The sequence below is a fragment of the Hevea brasiliensis genome, chromosome 4, assembly GCF_030052815.1.
Source record: "Hevea brasiliensis isolate MT/VB/25A 57/8 chromosome 4, ASM3005281v1, whole genome shotgun sequence".
Lineage (NCBI taxonomy): Eukaryota > Viridiplantae > Streptophyta > Magnoliopsida > Malpighiales > Euphorbiaceae > Hevea > Hevea brasiliensis.
This window is the reverse complement of record NC_079496.1, coordinates 15,725,686-15,750,258: the sequence shown is the minus strand read 5'-3', so window position 1 is coordinate 15,750,258 and position 24,573 is coordinate 15,725,686. Positions and strand designations below refer to the sequence as shown.

The window sequence follows — 24,573 nt, the reverse complement described above, 5'->3', positions numbered from 1 at the left end:
TATATCTCAAAGGAAATACACCAACTTGAAATCTTAGCCATCAAATTAAGTATGGGTTGCTTGATTCTTTTTCTTTTAATTAATGCAAAATGACACCAATCCTTGAGCTTTTTAGTAATAACTCCAAAAGGGTTCTACATTAAGCCAGGAAAATCCTAAAATAGCAGTGGCTTGCCAAAGACCAAGTGAGGAATATCCTTATTACCATAAATCAGTAAAAGTTGAAGGGTTTGCTTAGTTGAAATGAACCCAAAAAGTCATTTCAGTCTTTGGTGAATTTTCAGTTATTTCTACAACATATAACTATGTTACGTCTTAACAAGTGGCTGCATTATAGGGTCCAGACCCTCTAGGCGCCCACCCAAAATACTCTGTTTAATTTCTCAACATACATAATGTATCCTGGATTGCCCATTTTCTAGAATAATCTAATTTAAGGTAAGGCTGAAACCAAGAATGGACAGTAAAAAAAAGAGAAAAAGTGCAGGATGGACTTGGGTATGTTCCTTTGTGCAGGTATTGGATTTCAAGGCTTGCAACTGAAAGACAAGCTTCTGAATGGCTTTACCATGCAGTGATGTTGTTTGTATGTTGAATCTTCACCTTATTTGAGTTCACACACATGCAGAATTTTATTGTTAATAAACATCTACTCAGGAGTGGACGCAGACTTAGATGTGGAGGGGGTCAAAATTCAGTGGTATTCTTTTTAAAATGCGTGAATAATACGCAATAAAGCCGGTCTTATTACTCTTCCTAAAATATGAGAATAACACATAATAAAGCCATTCTTACTTTGTCAGGTAAATCAATTCAAAACAATGAGATAAAAAGATTTACAATCCAAAATAACTTTATTTCTGAGCAATTCTCAGTATCGGATAACATAATATTAAAAATTTTCCAGCAATCTATCTCTACTATCATATGTAACATATTAAGAAAAGAAAAAACAGCTTTTTAAGTAACGAAAATAATTTATAAGTGAATATACAATAAATTTTTCCTGTAATTTTTCAATATATAGTAGCAAGCAATTAACTCCGCCTAAGTAATTTATGCTTAGTCGGTCCTAAGTCCGGACAAAGGAGAAGGGTTGTGGTAGGTGACAACCAATGTAAAAATTTCATTACACCCTATGATATGAATTCAAATAATATAAACATTGGGGCATCCTCTACTTACGACGCGCTACATCAGAGCCTGGGTGTAGTGAGAAATATGCAAGGGTGTAGGGCGTTCACCGAAAGTGACGCGCTATGCCGGCGCCCAGGTGTGGTGTTAAATGAGCAAAGGTTTCCATATTATGGACTGGTGTGGGTAAAGAAGTTGGTCCATAGGACAGATAGTAGAATATATAGTGGAACAGAACACAAGATAGGCATAGAGAACAATAAAAGATATCATAGAAGGAAATCAATTAGGAATGAACAGGATAGGAGGAGAATCAGGGTTGACACTTAGAATGTTGGATCACTTACAGGAAAATTAATGGAGCTTGTGGATGCCTTGGAAAGAAAAATGGTGAATATTGCTTGCATTCAGGAGACTAAATAGGTAGGAGAGAAAAGCAAGGAAGTGGGTAATTCAGGCTACAAACTGTGATTTACCGAAAAGTGTTAGTAGTATGCCCTAGAGCATATCATTTAGTATGTATCTTGTACATATTTTATTAATAAAAGGCATTTCCACTTTTCCGTTTACATAATATATTTATGTATAATAGAAAAGGTCCATTGATATTTTGTTAGAAATATTATTCTTAAGTTGTTAAGAATATGAGTGACAATATTTCTAGCACAAAGTATCATAAATAGGTTCACAATCGAGGATACTTCATAATAAGGACATGACTTATCCAGAAAGATTGTATTCGTGTTTGTTCCCAAGTTATTTATATGAGATATAAATAAGATGGAATGGTGAGTCTCATGCCATATAACAAACATGATAGGCACTTATAAATGATAAGTAGGCCGAACCAGTGACACTTATGACAAGCACATGGAGTTTACTCTTGTCAATGTTTTTTCATAAATCATATCAGTGCATATAATCTTTAGACCTGAGATAGCACAGTTATCTTGTATATAGGTAGTTTGAGTTTGATCTGCTTTCATACTTGTTGTATATGGGTATATGGGCATGTGTTGGCTCCTACTAGTTATATATGGAGGTAGGTGTTGATCAAGATGGAATCTGCCTCTAAGTAAATAGAGATAAAATCCTATGTTCATTTAATTGTTCTTGATGTTTCAAGTTCCTGGCCAGGACAGATAGATTTATTCAGAAAAGAGTTTCTGATGAGAAAATCTTTTTAATCAAGAACTGGAATTAAAAGAGAACATAATATTCATAGCAAATGGAGTTTGACATAAACCATGACTCTAGCTTGAGTTGGGATTTTGTAACAGAGAGATTCTAGTGCATGGTAACATATGATTATAGGTTCATATAAGGTAAACCTTATTACTAATTGGGTGGCCATGGCATGCTATGCTAGGTGTTAACCATGGTCTATGAGGTTCATAAAATGATTTAGAGAAATCATTTATGATAAGAAAGAGTTCTGATGATATTAAGAGTTGATATCATGTCTCATTGCCAATTAGTGATGAGCCTAGTAAGTCACACACATACACAAGTTATCACCTAATTAAATATGATTTAATTAATTAATTAAAGAGTTTAATTGATTAATTAAATAGGTTTAGTTTGCAATTAGTTTGCAAAGTCCCTAGCATGACTTGAAACCAAATCTAGATTATTGGATGTATAATATAAGTTAAATTTATATTTAAAGTGTTTAAATATGAATTTAATTAATGAGAAATTAATTAATAGAGATTAATTAATTAATTTATATTTGATATAAATTAATTAGAAGAAGAAAAATAATTATTTTGGGTTGAGAACTCAAAATTAAGACACAGGGGCATTTTGGTCATTTTGCAGTGTGACACGTGGCACCATGAGATGGTGACACATGGCATAATACATAAGCTTGCCAAATGTTTTTTTAATCATGTAAGATGATTAAAATCAAGATTACATATAGGTTTGACACTTGGCACAATGTGATTGGGTCACTTAAACCTAGAGCTAATCAAAGGGTGACATGTGGCAAGGGTTTAATGTGTTAACCTAGCTATTTAAGTGTTGTTATGAGAAAATAAAACACAACCAGCAGCCACACTCCTTTGTCATGCCATTTTGCAGCCCTCCCTCTATTCTTCTTCATCTCTCATCAATTCAAAGAGATTAGCCATCAATCTCTTGAATTAAGAACACTAGAAATTGTTTCTAGTGTCCTGTTTACATCTCTAATCTCTTAAAAGGCAGAACTTGAATTTCTAATTAATAGAAAAGGCTTTAGAAGCTGTTCAAGGGCTGCCATAGGTGTTCTTGGTGTGGACAAGCTAGAGGGACAACATCTGGTGTCCTGAAGACGAATCTCAAAGGCGCAGACACGCTGCAGTGCATCAAGAGGTTAGTGTAATCGTTCTTGATTTAATCTAGGGTTCTAAAATTAATCTGATTAATTTTAAAATCTTAAATGGAAAATACAGATCCAAAAACATATTAAAAGAGTTTTAATATGTTGTTTATCATTGAAATCAAATAGATAAAAATAAATCTTGCATGATGCATGTGACCCTAGGTGAAAATTTTTGAATTCAATGGTATAAACTTGTGTTTTTCACGCTTCCGTTCCTTCAGAAAGGAGAGGAACAAGAATGGAGTGGGCATAATCATAGACAGGACATTGAAAAATGCTGTAATAGCTGTGAAAAGAGTAGGAGATAGAATTATACTAGTAAAACTAGTACTAGAAGGAGAAACAATAAATGTAGTTAGTGCTTATGCCCCACAAATAGGACTAGATAGTGAGAGTAAACAAAGGTTTGGGGAAGATATAGATGATCTAATATAAAGCATACCGAATGAAGAGAATATTTTCATTGGTGGAGATTTGAATGGACATGTAGGAAGTGATAGGAAAGGTTATGAGAATGTTCATGGAGGTTTTGGTTTTGGCAGTTGAAATAAGGAGGGAAAAAGCATCCTGGATTTTGCTATGGCATACGACCTAATACTAGCAAATACCTACTTTATAAAAAGAGAGTCACATTTAGTGACTTTCAAAAGTGAGCAACATAGAAGCCAAATCGACTTCCTCTTAACCAGGAAGACAAATAGAGCTCTATGCAAGGATTACAAGGTCATTCCAGGAGAGGCTTTAACAAGTCAACATTGGTTAGTGGTCTTGGATGTCAAGTTTAGAAACAATTCAAGCAAGGTCAGAAGAAATAGTGTAGCTCGAACAAAGTAGTGGGAGTTCAAAGGAGTAAAGCAAGTGAAGTTCAAAAATGAGCTTCTTGAGTCCGAAGCATGGAAGCTAGATATAGAGGCCAATGATATGTGGATACAGATGGCATCAAAGATTAGAGAAGTAGCTAGAAAAGTACTTGGAGAGTCTAAAGGACATGGACCACCCTCAAAAGAGAGATGGTGGTGAAATGAGGAAGTAAAAAAGGCAGTGAAGAGAAAAAGGGAATGGTATAAGAAATTATCTAAATGTGATAATAATTAGGCATATGAACAGTACAAGATAGTAAACAAAGAGCCAAAAAAGGTAGTTAGTCAAGCAAGAACACATGCCTTTGAAAAGTTATATGAGAAACTTAGAACTAAAGAAGAGGAGAAAGATATTTATAGATTAGCAAGGAGGAGAGAAAGGAAATGTTAAAATCTCAATCAAGTTAGGTGCATTAAGGATAAAGAAGGAAAAGTATTGGTGAAATTTGAGGACATTAAAGAAAGATAAAGAAATTATTTTAATAATCTCTTTAATAATAGTCAAAATGATAATAGCGTGAATATAGACTATAAAATAATAGAAAAGAATGTGAATTATACTAGAAGGATTAGATATTTAGAAGTAAAGGAAGCAATTCAAAGAATGAAAGTGGGTAAAGCTTGTAGACTCGATGGAATACCAATTGAAGTGTGGAAGTGTTTGAGAGATATGAGAGTGGCATAGTTAACTAAATTATTTAATAAGATTCTAAACTCAAAGAAAATGCCTGATGAATGGAGGAGGAGTATTGTAGTACCTATTTTTAAAAATAAGGGAGACATACATAATTGCTCAAACTATAGGAGAATTAAACTCATGAGCTATACTATGAAGTTGTGGGAGAGAGTTGTGGAGCATTGACTACGTCACGATACTTCTATCTCTCTCAATCAATTTGGCTTCATGCTCGGTCGTTCAACTATAGAATTGATCTTTCTCATTAGAAGCTTGATGGAGAAATATAGAGATGTGAAGAAAGATCTACCATGGTTTTTATTAATTTAGAGAAGGCTTATAATAGTGTTCCAAGAGATGTCTTATAGAGTGTGTTAGAACAAAGGAGGGTATCTATTAGGTACATACAAATGTTGAAAGATATGTATGAAGGAGCAACTACTATTGTGCGCACAGTGGGAGGGGACACAAGAGATTTTTCGATCTCAATTGGATTACACCAAGGATCAGCTATAAGCCCTTACCTTTTTACATTAGTTTTAGATGAATTGATGAAACATATACAAAAGAGTATTCCTTGGTGCATGATATTTGCGGATGATATTGTTCTGATAGATGAGATGCGAGAAGGAGTCAATAGAAAGCTAGAGCTTTGAAGAAGTACTTTAGAGTCAATGGGCTTTAAGTTAAGTAGAACGAAGATATAATACATGCATTATAAGTTCAGTAAAGGCCAAACTGGTGATAGGGAAGGAGTTAGTTTGGATGGAGTGGTACTGTCCCAAAGTAATCACTTTAAATATCTCGGCTCAGTCCTTCAAGTAGATGGGGGATGTGAGGAGGATGTTAGTCATAGGATTAAAGCCGGATGGTTGAAGTGGAGACGTACCATGGGAGTTTTATGTGATTGCAAGATTCTCAATAAGTTAAAAGGAAAATTTTACCGTACAGCCATACGACTGGCTATGTTATATGGTAGTGAGTGTTGGGCACTAAAGGAGTCGTATGCGTCTAAGATAAGAGTTGCAGAGATGATATTGTTAAGGTGGATGAGTGGTCATACTAGACTAGATAAAGTCCGTCATGAGAGTATTAGAGAAAAGGTAGGAGTGGTGCCAATTGAGGATAAGTTGAGAGAAGGGAGATTGAGGTGTTTTGATCATGTGAAGCGTAGACATATGGAGGCTCCAGTTAGACAAGTATAGCACATTATGTTAGAGGATATAAAGAAAAAAAAAGGGTAGACCTAAATTGACTTAGAGGATAGTAGTGCAACATGACCTAGAAGCATTATACATTTATGAGAATTTAACCCAAAATCATTTATAGTGGAGAAAACGAATCCATATAGCCGACTCTAAATTTTTGGGATAAAGTATTAGTTAAGTTGAGTTGAGTTATATAAATAACTAACTATTAACAGGTAATATATACCCGTTAACAAGCTAATATTGCTGAATAGGATTTAAATATATATTATATATAAGTCATTAAAATTTAATTTTAAACAATTCATAATATTATTTATACCTAGAGATAACTAGAACAGTTTATTTGAATTAGTGTGCATATTTACTTTATTTATATATTTTCCTTCTGAAATCACTAATTTGATTTTTTCTAAGAAAATAAAAAGACTTCATTAATGATTTTATTTTTCCTTGGACTCTTATTTTATATTATATTGTTTCTTATAATATGTATATCTAGAAAATATTTATTTAAGTTGTTAACTCTTTAAAAATAATTTATATTAGTTTATTACGATATAAATGATATGAAATATTTAAAATTATTTATTTTTATTATATATTTAATAAATTTTATAATATTGACACTAAAAAAATTTCTGTCTTAATTACACTATATTATGATATTTTTTGAATATATAATATTGATTTTTTAAGATATATGAATGCTGAGTACATTAAACTATTTTCAAATTAATTTGATGTATAATATTAGCTTCGTTAAAAAAAAAAAATTAACTCCGCTCTTGGTCATAGTGTTTTTAATTTTTCTAAATTTAATAATTAAATTTTAGAATTAGAAATGTGTTTTCATAAATTTCAAATACTTTCTTAATATTTATTTTAAAGAAATTATTATCAGAATATTTTAAATATATCTAAAACGCTGTTTGATGGATTTCCTACTACAGATATAGAAAGGGGGAAAAGGAATTAAAAAAAAAAGTGGGTAAACCATCAAATTTGATTGAAGATGGGTCTGAATGGGTTTGTTTGGCTGGTGAGAAAATCAGATAGAAAAAGACAGTTGATTTAACTTTCTATGCGTTGAATTCGACCATCAAGGAGAGATTGGTGTTTAATTGTTTATGTCATTTTCTAATGATAAACAAATAAAAAGCACTTATGAACAAAGCCACTTGACCTGGGCGTGCTTTCTTTTTTTTTTTTAAGTCATTTTCCATTAAAAAGTTCTAGGAAGGCAATAAAAATCGCAACAGAACGGATTGAGAATGGGATCATTCCCCTATTCTCACCCCATAAGAGTTCAAAGGTAGGGCAGAGACTTCTTAATCAAGGAACAGAGCAGATGGGTTGAATTTATCTGTGGGGACCTTTTTTTCTTTTTTATTTTAATTTATTATTATATAATATAATTTATTTATTAAAAAAATGAAAAAAATTCTAAATATAAGTTTTAAACATAATTTTAATATTTAAATATATAAATACATAAAAATAAATTATTTTTAATAAAAAATAATAACATGTTGCAAAGCGGATTACGGGGATTTTGGGGCAGGAAGAGCTCACATAATATAAGGGTTGAGGTAGGATCAAAGAAAATTAATCGAATTCTTGGTGGGTCGGATGAGGTTTGGAAACTATACCATCCCTAAAAGCCAAAGAGTTACGATCATCTAAAAAAACCTAAAGATACAGATAGAATAAAAGGGTTAAAGCTAACAACCTAATTATAAAATTCCAAATTCTAAATAGGACCAAACCCAATACTATTAAGCACAAGAAAAGCTGAAAAGGTTTGAGCCCATAACCTAACTAGTGCAACAACCTCAAAACGAGTAAGGATAACATGAATTCAAAGATCCAGCTGCCAACATGAACCCAGCCACAGATGCAAGGACGCATCATCGTTGAGGATCTTGATAGCAATGGTCACTATTGAACCAACATAGCACTAGTCAAGAATAGGACATTACAACAACTCAATAAGACAACATGGTTTAATAAGCTAGAGTTCTTCAGCACATAGTACATGGAACCAAAAAACAGAGGAATTTTAGATTTCCTCATGTCGATGAAAATAGGGGAGGCAATATGCAAGCCTCAAGGAAATTTGTATCAGCACCACAATAGACAAAGAGCACTAGAGGTAGGTCTTTTTGGTGTCTCATTCATACCTTCTTGGCTGATCTACTGTATTGCATCTCTCGAGTTGGCCATCAAATGACCATTGCATGCTAGACTACAGAAAAAAAAAAAAAAAACATATAGGGTGACACAAAAGGGTGATGAAGGCTCTAAACTTTACAAATTGAACAAATCTACAAAATTAGTTCTTGTATGTCACAAGCCCTATAGCAACAACACCCAAAAAAGACCCATACAAAATAGAAAATAAGCAAAAACACAAGATCACAGCTAAGAGTTCTGTGAAACTAAACCCAATAGATCAACTGTTATCCCTTATCATTCAAGCCCAATCTACATGTAAAATAAAAGAGATCATCCTAGCATATTTACAACCCCGACCAAAGGTGGGGAAGGAAAGACTCACTCTCCATATAAGGGGGAAAAAGGATTGTCCTTTTGCCAGAAGGGGCAGAAAACGGCTATAAATTCACCAAGAATGAGCGGACTGAACTTGCAAAGGATAAAAACAAGATGAGAGAAAATGAGTTTTGACTAATGCTCTTAGATAAAAAGTTTACACATGGCGCTCTTTCAATTTAATAGAGTATTTGGCTTAACTTATGAAAATCAACTTTTAAGTTAATTTAAATTTATAAGCATTTAAATTTTTAAATAGTTGCATGTTTGATTAAAGTGTTGATAAGTAACTAATAAATAATTAATGTGTTTAATAAAAATAGCTTATAAGTATAAAACCTTCTCAACTTTTTGTATGTTTTGTTTACTTACTTTTATTTTTTTTAATTTTTGGATTAGATAGAAAATGTGAGGACATAGATTTTAAATAAAATTAATTAGGATGTGTTAATAATATAAAAAATAAATAAAATAATTATGAATAGGGTTAATATCCAACTCTTCAAATGAAAAAAAAAAATTCTATAAATATGAACTCAACAATTGAAAAAAATGTTACTATATTTGTATAATGTTAAAAAAACATTTGTTAAGGGTATTACGATCATGAGAAACTTGTTTGATTGGAGTCATAAAATATAAAACAATATTTGATTTAGTTTTCTCCCTAAAAATATAAATGATTTAAAGATTATTTATTTCCACTTATTTCAATAGGAAATTTATCAAATTTAAGTTAAAAATTATAAATAAATAAAATTAAAATAAATATATAAAATAATAAAAAGTAACTAGACAAAATATAAGAAGATATATAGTCTTGCTTTTATTAATTTTGCATGCCCTTATAATAAATTATGAATATTATAATATCCCATTTCAATGTAATAATAGCAAAACATAACATTGAATTACTACCAAGACTTCACTTGATTACGAAAATTTTAAGAAATTATGAACAAACATTTTTAATATTATATCTAACTAAAAAATTTAAAATGAAATTGCTGTCATATGCAACTAATTAATGTATATATAAACACTTTTAGAGCTTATTTAACGGTTGAAGTTGAGAAAAATATTTTTTAAAATATGTTAGTTAGTTGATATTAAAAATTAATTTAAAATTAAATTTGATATGATTTCGCTATAAAACTTCAAAATAGCAAAATAATTTTTTTAAATTATTTTTTTAATAGCATTTTAAATGATATTTTTTTGTTGAAAATGCTTTTCTGACCCATAACTTAAATGTAGTGATTTTGAGGTTTTTAATCTTCATAAACAGTAAATGCATTAACATGTTGCATAAGCAGTAAAGAATAGAGATAAGTACCAGCAAGTATGATAGCTTAGTGGTCAACTTGGTGAGATGCCTTTATCTCATCCCGATTCAATTTTTCGCAATAGCATCATGATAAATATTATCTCTGCTTAGGAGTATAATGGGAGGCAGTGACAAGTTGTATAATGATTCATTTCATTAGGTGTCATCTCAGATTCAGTGGTAGGTATCTTCTTAAACGGTTGGGTTAAATAGATAATGAGTGACCCTAGACCTCGAACCTAAGAAGGATATGACCGTCATACTTAGAGAAATATTATTTTTTACAACTCAAATAAAAAATAAAAATAGAACGGAGATAAACAAATATATAAAAGTGTGTGATTTATTATTATTATTATTATTATTATTATTAAATTTTACTCATTTTGTCAATGTTCACTTGTCACATTTGAATTTTTTTAACTAAAATTAATTGTCACATTTAGAAAATCAAAAGGTATTAATTTTTTTTTTATCAATTTTACTCTTTATATCTATTAAATATTATAATAGATATTTATAAAATTTTTTAGATGGGATAAAGGATAATTTAACTAATCACTAGTGTATTTTTGAAAAAATGAGATTATTTAATTATTTTTTTAATTATTATGTAAAATCTAAATAACATAAATAAAAAATAGATGAAAATAATAATTGAGATAAATAAAAAATTAAATATAAATATTTTTATTAAATTTTAATGTAACTAAAGTAAAATTCATTTATAATGTGTTTGTGATGTGATCGTCATGTTTTGGATCATCTATTAATAAGACTCATGGATAAAACATCCAAATTGGGTTTCAGGGAAAGCCTCGGAAAAGGAAAATAGTAACAACGATGATAATAATGATAAGATAGGAGAGATAATATCAATGATGACCGCGTAAGAGCGAGAGTAATAATAGTATTGATAATAAATAAAATAAATTAAAATAAATAATTATAATTATATTTATTTTGATATAAATATTTATTATATTAATTAAAATATAATTAATTGTATTATATAATTATTATTTTATTATTTATTTTTTTAATTATTAAATTATATATATAATTTCTATTATATTAAGCTTTTTTTTAATTTGTCATATAAAAGTAAGGAACTTTTATCACTGTTCCACAAAAATCATATTACAAAAAGTAAATAACCGATGGGAATAGGAGTCTTAGTGGCTGTTTGGTATTGTGTTTTAAGGTTTAAAATTATTTTTTTGAATAAAAGTAATATTTTTTGATGTCGTTGAAAAAACAGTTTAGAAAAAATTATTTTATTATTTTAATATTTTTATGACTAAAATATATCAAATTTAATTTTAAATTATTTTTTAATACTCTCTAACTAGAATATCTAAAAAAATAATTTTCTCCTAACATCAATCATCAATGCTAAACAAACCTTTAATCATATCCCAAAAGCAGTTTTGTGTAAGATGGGTTGGTCCATACATATAGCAAGATCAGGAGGGGATGTTCCCTTCGGCTTTTGAGGCTATTATCAAACGGGGACTAGATTCCCAATCAAATCAATCCAATGTTAAACAATCCAATGTTTTTATGTTGCTCACCATCCATGGTAGAGGGATTGAGGGGCCTTTTTTTCACCCCCAGCCCCAAAAGGCCTTATTATGACCTATACTCAAGTGGGTTCCCAAGAGAGAGAGGGACTGCGCATGGCGTGCGCACCAAACCAAGAAAATAGAAAATCCTTACTTGTGTTCTAATCTCACACAGTTCATATAAACCAACTTATTACAGTTCTTATAATTTGCAAAAGTCAAATAAGTATTTTATCAGAAATCTCATTGCATGACTCACAAAATGCATCGCTTATAAATTTTTGACTCGATGAACTTTTGTTTGTCTGATCTATTTAATTTGATAAATTAACATTGCTACCGCCACCACCACCAATATGCTAAGACCAAATCCATTCGTCCAAAGATAATGATGGCCGAGTTGTGTTGCTCTATGCATTTCTGCATTTAATGTAAGATTGCAAGACTAATTATTATTTCTTTTCATTTTTTTAGAACCTAAACTCACTTCGAATAAAATTAAAAAAGGCCAAATCATCAACTTCAAGATAAAATTTTGATTTAGAGTTAAACCACCGAGATGTCTAAAAACATACATGGACTGCACCTTGAACTAAAATATATGGAATCTCAATTGCAACCTGCGACAGAAGATCAAATAAAAGAAATACTGTAGATAGAGGAATGTTAAGTTACTGCATAATATGTGATAAGTTGTTGATTACTTGTGCAAAAGCATATGGCAAGCCGGAGTACGTTCCATCAGCTCTTTCTCTATAGCTATAATAGGATGCACAGTGTCTCCATTCTGTGACCTGATGAACATAGCAGCATCGAACATTGAACCCATTGCATTAAAAAGATCTTGTAGCTTTGTCCTAAAAATTAGTCATATGGGGATGGCCTTGTCAGAAGGAAGATGGAAACAGTACTCCCAGCTTACACTCGTGTATATTTAGTATTAGTTCCTGAGCATAGCTTATGTCTTGGAGCCAAGATCTCAGAACATTATCCCAAGGATCAAGCCTGTAAATGTTGTGAAGAGAAGTCTCACAGCAGTGTATATATGGTGGCTTGCACCATTAGGATCGATGTTGTTTCCATAACCATAAGCATGCCAAACATTGGACGAGAAATGACCGAGTATTGAATGTCCCTTGAACCAGGAGCAGGCTTTCTTCGTTCCTTAATTATTGCTTTGTTTCTCCTGAATCATATATATACGCCACACATAAGCAAATAAGTAATTCTGAAATTCATCTCTAAAATCCTTAAAAAAGTAATTTTTTTCTAAAAAATAAATCAAAAGTCGGAAAATACAATTTGTACCATTAAAAAGGTTCAAACTGTGAAACACACCGAGTAGTTAATTATTTATTTATAACTTAAAGTTTAATTACACTTTTGCATTTACTAGAAAAATTTAATTTAACTCATTTTTAATATTTTGTCTAATTTAACCTAAAATTTAAGTTTAATTTAACCCATAAATCAAGAAAATTAAAAATTAAACTTCTTAGTTTTTAAGTTTAAATTGAGAAATCAGGAAATTTAATTTCAAAATTAAATTTCTTAATTTTTTATTTAAATCAAAAAATCAAAAAAATTTAATCTATAAATTTTAATTTTTAAATTAAATTAAATTTAAATTAAAAATTTAAATTAATTTAGAAACAATGGTAACGAATTGAATTAAACTTTTCTAATAAATACGGAGACTAAATTGAACATTTTTGCCATTTATTTACCCCTAACCAAGTGTCAAATATACAGGTGTCTGTTGAAGCTATTCCAACAAACTCACTGAGCCATTTCCTCCCCAAGGAAACTTGGCAAAATATTTGACCTCGTTGTGTTGCATTGCCACAAACTAAATAGCACAGTGCTTATTAGCACTTTAAGAATGGATAAGTATGTATGGTTAACTTTGATAAAGGAGCCAATGAAATTAATGGGAAGGATTGATCATTTTGGCCTTCAAAAATACATACAGCTTGGAAGATGGCAATTTAAAGATGAAGAGCCTGTCTCCCCGTGAATTTGAGATGGCAATTTAAAGATGAAGAGCCTGTCTCCCCCTGAATTTGACATAATGAAATACAGAGTGACCTGTTCAATTATTATCTGCGCTCAATTATCCTTTTGGACTTCAATATTGAGCAATCAAGAAACATTTTTCATCTGAGCATGTTTAACATATGAAACAATCAAACGATAATATGGTATAATATCAATCTTGCAAAATCTCTCTTTATCTCAATTCTTCCCCTCACATAAGCACGGGCACAGACAGGCTATGCTAAAAGAATTAGTAACATCATATTATTGAACTTAAAATGCACCATACAAATTTTCTCGTCAAGCAAAAACTATGTAACCTACCAAAGACCTCAAAATTAATCTCTCTAGATAGAGAAACCACAAAAGAAAATGCTAACCCACCTTATTCAGTTGCTTCAACTTTCTCATCTATTTCGCCTCCTTTAGTTGGAAGCTCGTCATCCATTTCATCCTCCGTCCCTGATGGCTGCTCAGGCTTCTCACACCCAGCAGTCAGACACTGGTCAGCTCCATCATCTCTCAACTTATTCTCACTAAAAAGATCCCTTTGGACAGGGACACTTTTTTGTTGCTGGGATGAAATGACATTCGCAATGGCTCTAAAAGCCGCAGATGCTTGATTATCATCCTCTGCAGCCTCCTCATTTACACTATCTGCATTAGGCTCCTCTCGGGAGTCATCTTCTAGCCATGGTGGGGGGACAAAGAAAGCTATTCTACCTCTCTTCCAGTCATGAAGGACCATCTTTGCTGCAGTCATCAAGTCAGGTTCACCACCCTGAACACAACATATTCGACGCCCTTTTATCTTTCCAAAGCTAAGAATGAAAAAAAGAGATTTAAGGGACACTGTACCAGTTATTTTGATGATGGGTGCAATTTAGTTGGGATGGTGGATAACTTTTTTTGCATAAAATTTTGCCCAAAAAAAAAAAAGTTGCGAACCCAAAAAATAAAAATCACCAACTTTAGCAAACCTATTTTGCAGCCACATTTTTGAGACATAATATTATAGTTTGTGCTAAATGTACCGGTTAGAATCACAGCCAAGGTCTAGAATCTCCTTCCAAGCAATGGAATAGCCATTAAAGCACCAGATTAGTAAGCAATTTAGCATGAACTTTATTGATTTTTCAAAAAAATGCTTCATAAATGTAGTACTTGTTATCAAGCATTAAGAGATGATATGTACCTTCAAAAGTTTGCCTGTTAATTTGCAAAATACAATTTGGATTGGTTAGGGGTCTCAATCTGGCGGTTTGACCTAGGTTCCTTTCAGGGACTAAAACTAAAATTCTGCTAACCCAATTGGTGTGAGGCCAATTGGGAATAAAATTAGACACATAAAGACACAATTTTTATTTAGAGACCATGCCCAGAAAATGACATTTAGATAGTAAACAATTAGGTCAAATCTAGATATTGTGCACTGCCACTATATAAAAATGACAAAATGAACTAATGAACTTTGTTCATTTTGTCATTTTTATATAGTGGCAGTGTACATTTGGCCATAACTTGGTCTAAGTAGGTCCAAATGACCTGATTTTTGTGGCATTGAAAAGCTATGACACAGTACTATAATTTTCATGAAGAACACCAAACCAAATTCTGCCCATAACAAGTCATTTTGCCACCCAAAGTTAGTTGTCTAAAAGTGTCAGAACCTGAAAATGCCCAGAATTCTGGGTAACACTAATCCGGCCAGCCTTAGAAAAATGCCCATATCTTGGGCTACAAACTTTAAATGAAGTGATTCAAAAGAGGAATTAAAGTTAAGACAATAAGAAACAACTTTTATGAAGAATACTTAGCCAAATTTCCATAGTAACTAGACCAATAGAACAGTGCAAAATAGGGCATCAAAACTAAAAAATTGAATTTTTTCTTAGGAGACTTAGAAATTGAAATGGCAACCAAGACCAATAAATTAGGCACTCAAAATGTGGTATATGGGTCTAATGGTCAAATGAATAGTAACCACCATAATCAATAACACAAAGAATTCAATTTATGAGATTATATAAGTAAAATTTAAATGCAAATTTTAATTGCTAAAATTATGGTTAAACATAATTTGAATAAATATTGAAACATCTTAATTGTGTGCTTCAGTGGAAAAAGGGCATTCCGAGGAAAGAAATCGATAGGAGTGAAATAAGGAAAGACTAATTACGAGGTTTGTGCACAACAAATTTATTTAAGTATTTCTTATTGAAATTTGATTTAGTATGTAATATGAATAGTTTTTAATTGTTTTGGTTTTGGGAATTTTATTTGGAAATTATTGTGTTGCCTACTTCATAAATAGAAATTTTGAGATAAAATGTAATTTGTAGTTTGTATGAAATATTTAAGTGTTGTGATTTGAAATTGTTTTTGATTCACACTTGGCATAACAGTCCCTTACTATGTTCCTCCTCCACTTGTGGGGTTGAGTTTGATATTTGATCATTTTCCCCACCTCCCTCATTGATTTCGATTAGTGTGATGAGTTTGTATTGTCATGGTGTACAATACAGCAAGGTTTGAAAATTTTGTGCCATAATCTAAGTGGTATTATTGATTGGCAACACTGTGTTTATTAAATTGTTTGATCAAATTTGTGTTATATTAAGTTTTAAAAATTGTGAAATATTTAAATTGTGATTTGTTATAAATGTGATTTGAAAATTGTGAAATATGATTATATAATGTTTAAATTATGATTTGGCAATGAATGGTTTATGTTCAGCTTTTTAAATTTTATTGTGCACCGCTGAGTAAAATTTACTCAACGATAGCTTTATTTTGCTGTCGCAGATAGAGAAAAGGACATAGCAGCAGAGTGAGCTGCTACAGTAATAGGGAAGCACAGTTTGAAGATTTTTGTACGAGTATATTATTTATACCCCTTTATAATTTGGTTGATGTAAATATGGTATTGTTCTTGTGTATATATGTAGTTTGAGCAGTTGTACATTAAATGTGTAATCATATTTTTATGTCTGTAAATTAAACTTGTGAATATAAATTAAATATTTAAAATGCAATGTGTATGAATTTATGAAATGTTTTGAGATGACAATTTTTTATTTGAAATTGTGGATTTTGAATTGAATTGTTGCTATTGATGTTGGTTTAAGATATTTGGAGGTTGGGGTGTGATTAAAAACCTTTGGAAGTGCTTTTCTACAGGTCTAAATTTTCAGTTTTTCTCAATTACAACCGGTACTCTGCCAAAATTTGCACAAGAATTTATCAAAAATTTTACCTAGTCTTTAAACGTTAATTAAAAGTTTTTAATACCTGTTAAAAGTGCTCGCCACCTTCAAAAAGAAGTAAACCTTATAGTGTATTTAATGGGTTATCAGTAGATGAAGTCGGTAATTCATTAAGTATACTACGGGATTATGTTATGCCTTACAGAGAGATAAGGTGTGACATATTCAGTTTCACTTCTGCAAGAGGATGCATATGAATGGTGGAAGACCATCTCTCACAGCCTGGTTGAGCCACCAGTCCTCACTTGTGCAGACTTTTTGAGAGAGTTCAGGTAGAAATGGGTCGCTGACACCTATGTAGATATGAAACTGCAAGAATTCCTGAATTTAAAGTAAGGGGACAGGACCATAGCAGAGTATGAGAGAGACTTCTCTCGGTTGAGCCACTACGCTGGAAGCTTAGTTTCCACCCCCAAAGATCGGTGTAAGCGGTTTGAGGCCGGGTTAAGGCTTAATCTGAGAATGCAAGTTGTGGGGTTCTGACATTAGAATTTCTCTGAGCTGATCTCACAGGCTTTGGACTTAGAAAGAATTGAAAAGGAAGGATCAGTTAAGAAGGGTACATAAGAGAAAGAGAAGACTGAAAAGGCCACTGATCAAGCACCTGAAAGTGATTTTGGGAAGAGAAAGAATTTTGGGGGATCCAGCTCCCATAAATCTGACAGAGGCAGATTTTTTGATCAAAGACCACCCCAATCTGGTCAGCAGACCCAGCAAACACCCAGAGGGGCATTATCTGTCCATCAATGTGAGACTTGTGGCAGAACACATGGTGGGGTATGCTTCAAAGCCATAGGCGCATATTTTAATTGTGGAGGGACCGGACATTTTGCAAAAGATTGTACCAGTCCACGCCGTTCTGGGCCATCTGCCACATCAGAGGGATCAGCTCAAGCCTTTAGACCGAGGGTTCACAGCCAGCTAGCAGAGGCAGAGGCAGAGGCAGAGGCAGAGGCAGAGGTAGGGGTAATACCCCCAAAAGTCACAGCACAGTAAATCAGCCTGAGCAAGCTCCAACTAGAGTCTACACCATGAGACAGCGAGAAGAGGCTGAGACTTCTGACATAGTTGCTGGTACCTTCTCAATCTTTAATCAAGATGTGTATATTTTGTTTGACCCCGGGTCTGCACACTCATATGTTAGTGCTAGCATTTCTTGCCTTACTACTGTTACTTGTGTGAAAATGGATTTTGAGGTGCTAGTAACAAGTCCGCTTGGACAAGGTCAGGGTAAATAGTATGTATAGAGATTGTCCTTTGGTGATCCAAGGACATACTTTTCTGTCTGATTTGATTGAAACGCCCTTCAGAGATTATGATATTATCTTGGGCATAGATTGGTTAGCCAGGCATCATGCCATGATTGACTGTAGACTGAAAACAGTCATTTTTAGTCTCCCTCAGTAAGGTGATGTGATAATACATGGGGAGAGGCAGCTATTGCCGTTAAACATCATTTCAGCTGCACTAGTTAGAAAAATGATCAGAAAGGGATGTGAAGCATACTTGGCCCATGTGAAAGACACCCAAGTGGGTAGTCCAGCATTGAGGGACATCACAATTGTATGTGACTTTCCAGATGTGTTCCCTGATGAGTTGCTAGGACTACCTCCGGAAAGAGAAGTTCAGTTTGAGATTGATGTTATGCTTGGTGTGGATCCAATCTCCATAACATCATACAGAATAGCACCAGCAGAACTAAAAGAATTGAAAATATAGTTGCAAGAGTTGCTTGATAAGGGCTTCATTCTCCCTAGTGTGTCACCTTGGAGAGCGCTAGTGTTATTTGTTAAGAAGAAAGATAGCACTCTCTGCTTATGTATTGATTACCGGCAACTGAATAAGGTGACAATAAAGAGCTGATACCCATTGCCTCGCATTGACGACCTGTTTAATCAACTAAAGGGTGCAGCTGTGTTCTCCAAAATTGACTTGAGATCTGGCTATTATCAGCTGAAGGTGCAAGAGCAGAGTATCCCAAAAACTACTTTCAGAACTTGATATGGCCATTATGAGTTCCTAGTCATGCCATTCGAGTTAACTAATGCTCCAGTTGCTTTTATGGATCTGATAAACACTATCTTCAGACCATACCTCGACCAGTTTGTGCTGGTATTCATTGATGATATACTGGTCTATTCGAGGAGTGCAGAAGAGCATGATAGACAACTGCGGATTATACTACAGACTTTGAGGGAGAAACAACTATACGCTAAATTATCGAAATGTGAATTTTGGCTGAAGAAAATATCCTTTTTGGGGCACATAGTATCTGCAGAAGGCATCAAGGTAGATCCCAGTAAAATTGAAGCTATCCTTAATTGGAAGCCACCCAGAAATATCACAGAAATTCGCAGTTTTCTAGATTTAGCTGGATACTACCGTCGATTTGTGAAGGGATTTTCTATGTTGGCTTCTCCACTGACCAAGCTGCTTCGGAAAGATGTGAAATTTTAGTGGACGGATAAATGCCTGCAGAGTTTTGATGAGTTGAAGAGATGTTTGACTGAAGCTCCAGTCCTGACTTTACCTACACAGGGTAAAGAATATATGGTATATAGCGATGCTTCTCACAATGGGTTATGCTATGTACTGATGCAAGATCGAAATGTCATTTTATATGCATCACGCTAGCTGAAACCGCATGAGAGGAATTATCCGACACATGACTTAGAGCTTGCTGCCATTGTATTTGCCCTGAAGATCTGGCGATATTATTTGTATGGAGAGAAATGTTACATCTACACAGATTATAAGAGTTTGAAGTATCTGGGCACTCAGAAAGAGTTGAATTTGAGACAGAGGAGATTGTTAGAACTGATAAAAGACTATGATTATCTGATAGACTATGAGCTAGGAAAAGCTAATGTAGTGGCTGACGCCTTAAGTCGCAAGACTATGGCAAGTCTAAGAGTTTCTCCTTTGTCTATGGTACATGAGTTGAGAGCATTGCATGCCAGCTTAGAGGTTAATGATGAGGGACAGACAGTAGTTGCATGGCATGTACAGCCAGTGTTGATTGATCAGATCAGAATGGCTATTCAGAATGATGAGAAATATAGAAGCTACTGGAAGAAGTCTGACAGGGCAAAAAACCTGAGTTTTCAGTGAGAGATGATGGCCTACTGCTACACCAGGGCAGAATGTGCGTTCCTAATGATGTTGATTTGAGACAGATCATTTTGAAAGAAGCACATGAGTCTCCTTTTGCTATGCACCCTGGTGGCACTAAAATGTACAGAGGGCTGAAAGAGCATTACTGGTGGATGGGTATGAAAAGGGATGTAGCTGATTTTATCTCAAAATGCCTAACTTGTCAGCAAGTCAAGGCAGAACATCAAATACCAGCTGGTTTACTACATCCATTGTCAGTACCTGAGTGGAAATGGAAAAGAATAACTATAGATTTTGTGATGGGACTTCCGAGGACACAGAAGAGCCATGATGCAATATGGTTTATAGTGGATAGATTGACCAAGTCTGCTCATTTTCTTCCAGTTCGGATGGACTACAGTATAGAGAGATTGGTTAAACTGTACATTGATGAGATAGTGAGACTGCATGGAGTGCCAGTATTTATTGTGTCAGACAGAGATCGTAGGTTTACTTCTAGATTCTGGGGTAGTCTTCAGAAAGCCCTAGGAACTAGATTGAATTTCAGCATGGCATTCCACCCATAGACAGATGGCCAGTCTGAGAGGGTAATACAGATATTGGAGGATATGCTACGGGCTTGTGTGATTGAGTTTGAGGGTAGCTGGGATACATACTTGCCTCTGCTTGAGTTTGCTTACAACAACAGCTATTAATCAAGCATTGGGATGCCTCCATATGAAGTTCTGTATGGCAGAAAGTGCAGAACTCCTTTGTGTTAGGATGAAGTGGGTGAAAGAAAATTGATTGGCCCAGAAATTGTTCAGCAGACAGAGGAGAAAATCAGACTGATCAAAGATTGACTCAAGACTACATCAGACCGTCAGAAGTCCTACATCGATCTGAAAAGAAGGGATATTGAATGTGCAGTGGGTGATAAAGTATTTCTCAAGGTTTTCCCTTGAAAGAAAATTATGAGATTTTACAGAAAGGGGAAACTGAGTCCTCATTTCGTTGGACTCCTTTGGCATACCGATTGGCACTACCTCTAGAGTTAGAGAAGATACATAATGTCTTTTATGTGTCCATGTTGAGGAGGTATAAATCAGGCCCATCTCATGTATTACCAATAGAAAAGATTGAGGTGAATTCAGACCTCACATATGAGGAAGAACCTATTGAAATTCTGGCATATGAGGTGAAGTAGCTACGGAACAAGCAGATACCATTGGTTAAAGTGCTGTGGAACCATTATTCAGGCCAGGAAGCTACTTGGGAACGAGAAGAGGACATGAGGAGACAACACCCACAACTGTTCAGAGACTGATACCAGGTAAAATTTTGAGACTAAATTTATTTTAAGGGGGAGGGGGGGAGAATTGTAACACCCCTATATGCATAGCCTGGTATATTTCACTGTTCCGGTGACTGGTGTCGGTCCGGACAATTAAGAGGATTAGAACCATTTTTAAGACACCCAAAAAAGCCCTGAATGAAAATTAATAGTGATTACCAGATAGTTAAGTATAAATAAGAAAAATAAAGTATAAAAGGTTAAATGAGCCGAGGGTCACAGTGATGGTGACCTTACCGGGAAGTGATTGCGAGGTCAGTCCTAACCCTAATTTTGAACAGGAAATTGTGATGTCACGGTCCTAAGGACTATTGCAAACCTAATGGAAAAGAGAAAACCACAGAAAAGAATTGATAAGTAGGTCAAATAATTAGGTCAGGGATCTAGAAGAAATACCGAATTATTTACAAACTGAGTCAGACCGGCAAGGGGCAAATTGGTCAATTCACCCCTAGAGGTCACTCCTGACCTAACTGTCCAATAAAATTGGAGAAATGAAAATTTTGGAATATAGAATTAAATTAAAGAACTATAGAAAAATAAAAGAAAAAAAAAAGAAAATAAAATTTGACCTAATCCTTATGACATCACTCATGATGCCAAAAATAATTTGATTTCTCTAATTTTTGACTAAGTCAAAAAGCTAAATATAAATACATTAAAATTAAAAGAAAAACAAAAATTGCTCATCTTCTATAAGCCATTACTGTCCACCTCCTCCTCTCTCATCTCTCTCATGTTTCCTCCATTGAAGCTTGATTTAAAGCTTCATAAACCCTAAAAAATCTCCCATAAATTCCCCAATTTTGTTGATTAAACCTTGTTTGAGCAACTAGAAAAGAAGATTGATCAAGAAATTTTGAAAGAAAATTGAAGGATTTGAGTGGTTGAATTTCAAAGAGAAAGATTAGTAAACTTGAAATTTTTAGTTAAAATCTTATGTTTAGAGTTAACTAGACTTAGAAATTATGGAAAATACAAACAAAATAATCATGGGGGACCAATAGTGAAATTTTGGCCAGCCTTAAGGGGAATTGAAATTGCTTGAGTTTGATGAAAGTAAAGCGATAGAGAAGTTGAAGTAAGTATGTAGTGTAAGATTATACACTTTAATTTCATTGATTGAATGAATTGCAAAATTAGGATTTTTGAGTTCTTGAAATTTGGAGAAAAATTGGAAGAAATAGTCAATTGATGCAATTAACCCTAATTGAGGTTAGAAATGGTCAATTAGGACCATTTGTGATGTGTTTGAATGAGTGAAAACAAAATATAATTCGGATTGATTAGGGGTCCCAATCTGGCAGTTTGAACTAGGTCCCTTTTAGGGACCAAAAATAAAATTTTATCAACCCAATTGGGGTGAGGCGAATTGAGAATGAAATTAGACACATAAAAACACAATTTTCATTTATAGACCATGCCCAGAAAAAGACATTTAGATAGTGAACAATTAAGTCAAATCTAGATAATGTGCACTGCCAATGTACAAAAATGACTAAATGAATAGTGCTTATTTATTTAACCATAACTTGGGCTAGACAGGTCCAAATGACCTGATTTTTGTGGCATTGGAAAGGTATGACATAACGCTACAACTTTCATGAAGAACATCAATCCAAATTCTGCCTATAACCAAGTCATTTTGCCACCCAAAGTTAGTTGTCCAAAACTGCTAGAACCAATAAAGTGCCTATATATTCTGGGTAACACTAATCCGGCCAACCCTATTCAAATGTCCATATCTTGGGCTACAAAACTCCAAATGGAGTAATTCAAAAAGGAAATTAAATATAAGACAATAAGGAACAACTTTGATGAAGAACACTTAGCCAAATTCCCACAATAACTAGACCAATGGAACAGTACAAAACAGGGCACCAAAACTGAAAAATTGAGTTTTATCTTAGGAGACCTAAAAGTTGAAATGGTAAGCTAAACCAATAAATTAGGCACCCAAAATGTGGTATGTGGGTATAATTGGAATCCACATACCTATTAAGCATAAGAAAGTCAATATTTTGTCATGAATAGTGTCATGAATAGTAACCCCGAAATGCAAACTTCAAAGAACGTTATTTTAAGCATATTAGGGCTGGAATTAAGTAGACATAAATTTAATTATTGGATTTGTTATTAGATAAGATAATAAATACTGTAATTTGCGTGTTTCAGCTGAAAAAGACCTGAAAAGGGATAGGACAAACTAACTCAAGGCCTAGAGGCGACTCACATCAGGTTTGTGCACAATAAATCTATTTAATCATTTTCTTATTGAAGATTGATTTGCTATGTTTTATGAAATTTCTGTGTGATTATGAATTGTGTTGCCACTTTGTGACTACAAATATGACTTTGAAAATTGATCGGATTTCTCATGAATTATTTGAATAAATTATTTTAAATTGATTTCGGATTCACACTTAGTATCACAGTGCCTTATTATTCCTCCTCCATTTATGGGGTTGAGATCGATTATTTTCCTCCCTCTCTGGCTTTCCAGTTGAGGTCGAGATCGGATGAGTACTCATTAGCTAGCTAGCCACCTCCCTCATTGATTTTGATTAGTGAGGCTGTAGATTGCTTTGTCGCGGTGTACAACACGGCATTGATAAAAAATTTTGTGTCATGACTTAAGTTGTGTATGGATTAGCAACACTGTATTACTAAATTATTTGACCAAAATTATATTAAATTAAGCTTTGAAAATTATGAAATGAGATTGTGAAATATTTGAATTGTGATTTATCAATGAATGTTTTATAGTAAGCATTTTAAATTTTTATTGTGCACCACTGAGTAAATTATACTTAGAGATAGTTTCTTTTGCTGTCGCAGATAGAGGAAAGGAAAAAACAGCAGAGTGAGCTGCTGATTAGTCGAGGACTACACCGAGATTTTTATATGGGTATTTATTTATACCCTTGTAATTATTTTGATATAAATAGCTTAGTATCATATTTATTAATGTAGACTGAGTAGTTGTACAGTCAATGTGTAATAATATTATTTTTGAGATTTTATATCTGTAAATTAAATTATGAATGTAAATTAAATATTTTAAATTCCATGTGAATGGGTTTATTTAATTGTTTTGAAATACTATGAATTGTGGAGATTGAGTTGATTTGTGTT

The 24,573-nt window shown here is 33.2% G+C and overlaps 1 protein-coding gene across 1 annotated transcript; it reads right to left on the bottom strand.

Annotated features, from left to right (window-relative positions):
- Positions 1 to 13,986: 13,986 nt before the first annotated feature.
- On the bottom strand, positions 13,987 to 14,943 carry LOC131179535 (nuclear/nucleolar GTPase 2-like). Its single transcript, XM_058146412.1, has 2 exons — positions 14,921 to 14,943; positions 13,987 to 14,506 (listed from the first exon to the last, which is right to left on the bottom strand). The coding sequence occupies exon 2, from the start codon at positions 14,486 to 14,488 to the stop codon at positions 14,111 to 14,113; it is 378 nt and encodes a 125-aa protein (XP_058002395.1). The 5' UTR covers positions 14,489 to 14,506; positions 14,921 to 14,943; the 3' UTR covers positions 13,987 to 14,110.
- Positions 14,944 to 24,573: the final 9,630 nt, after the last annotated feature.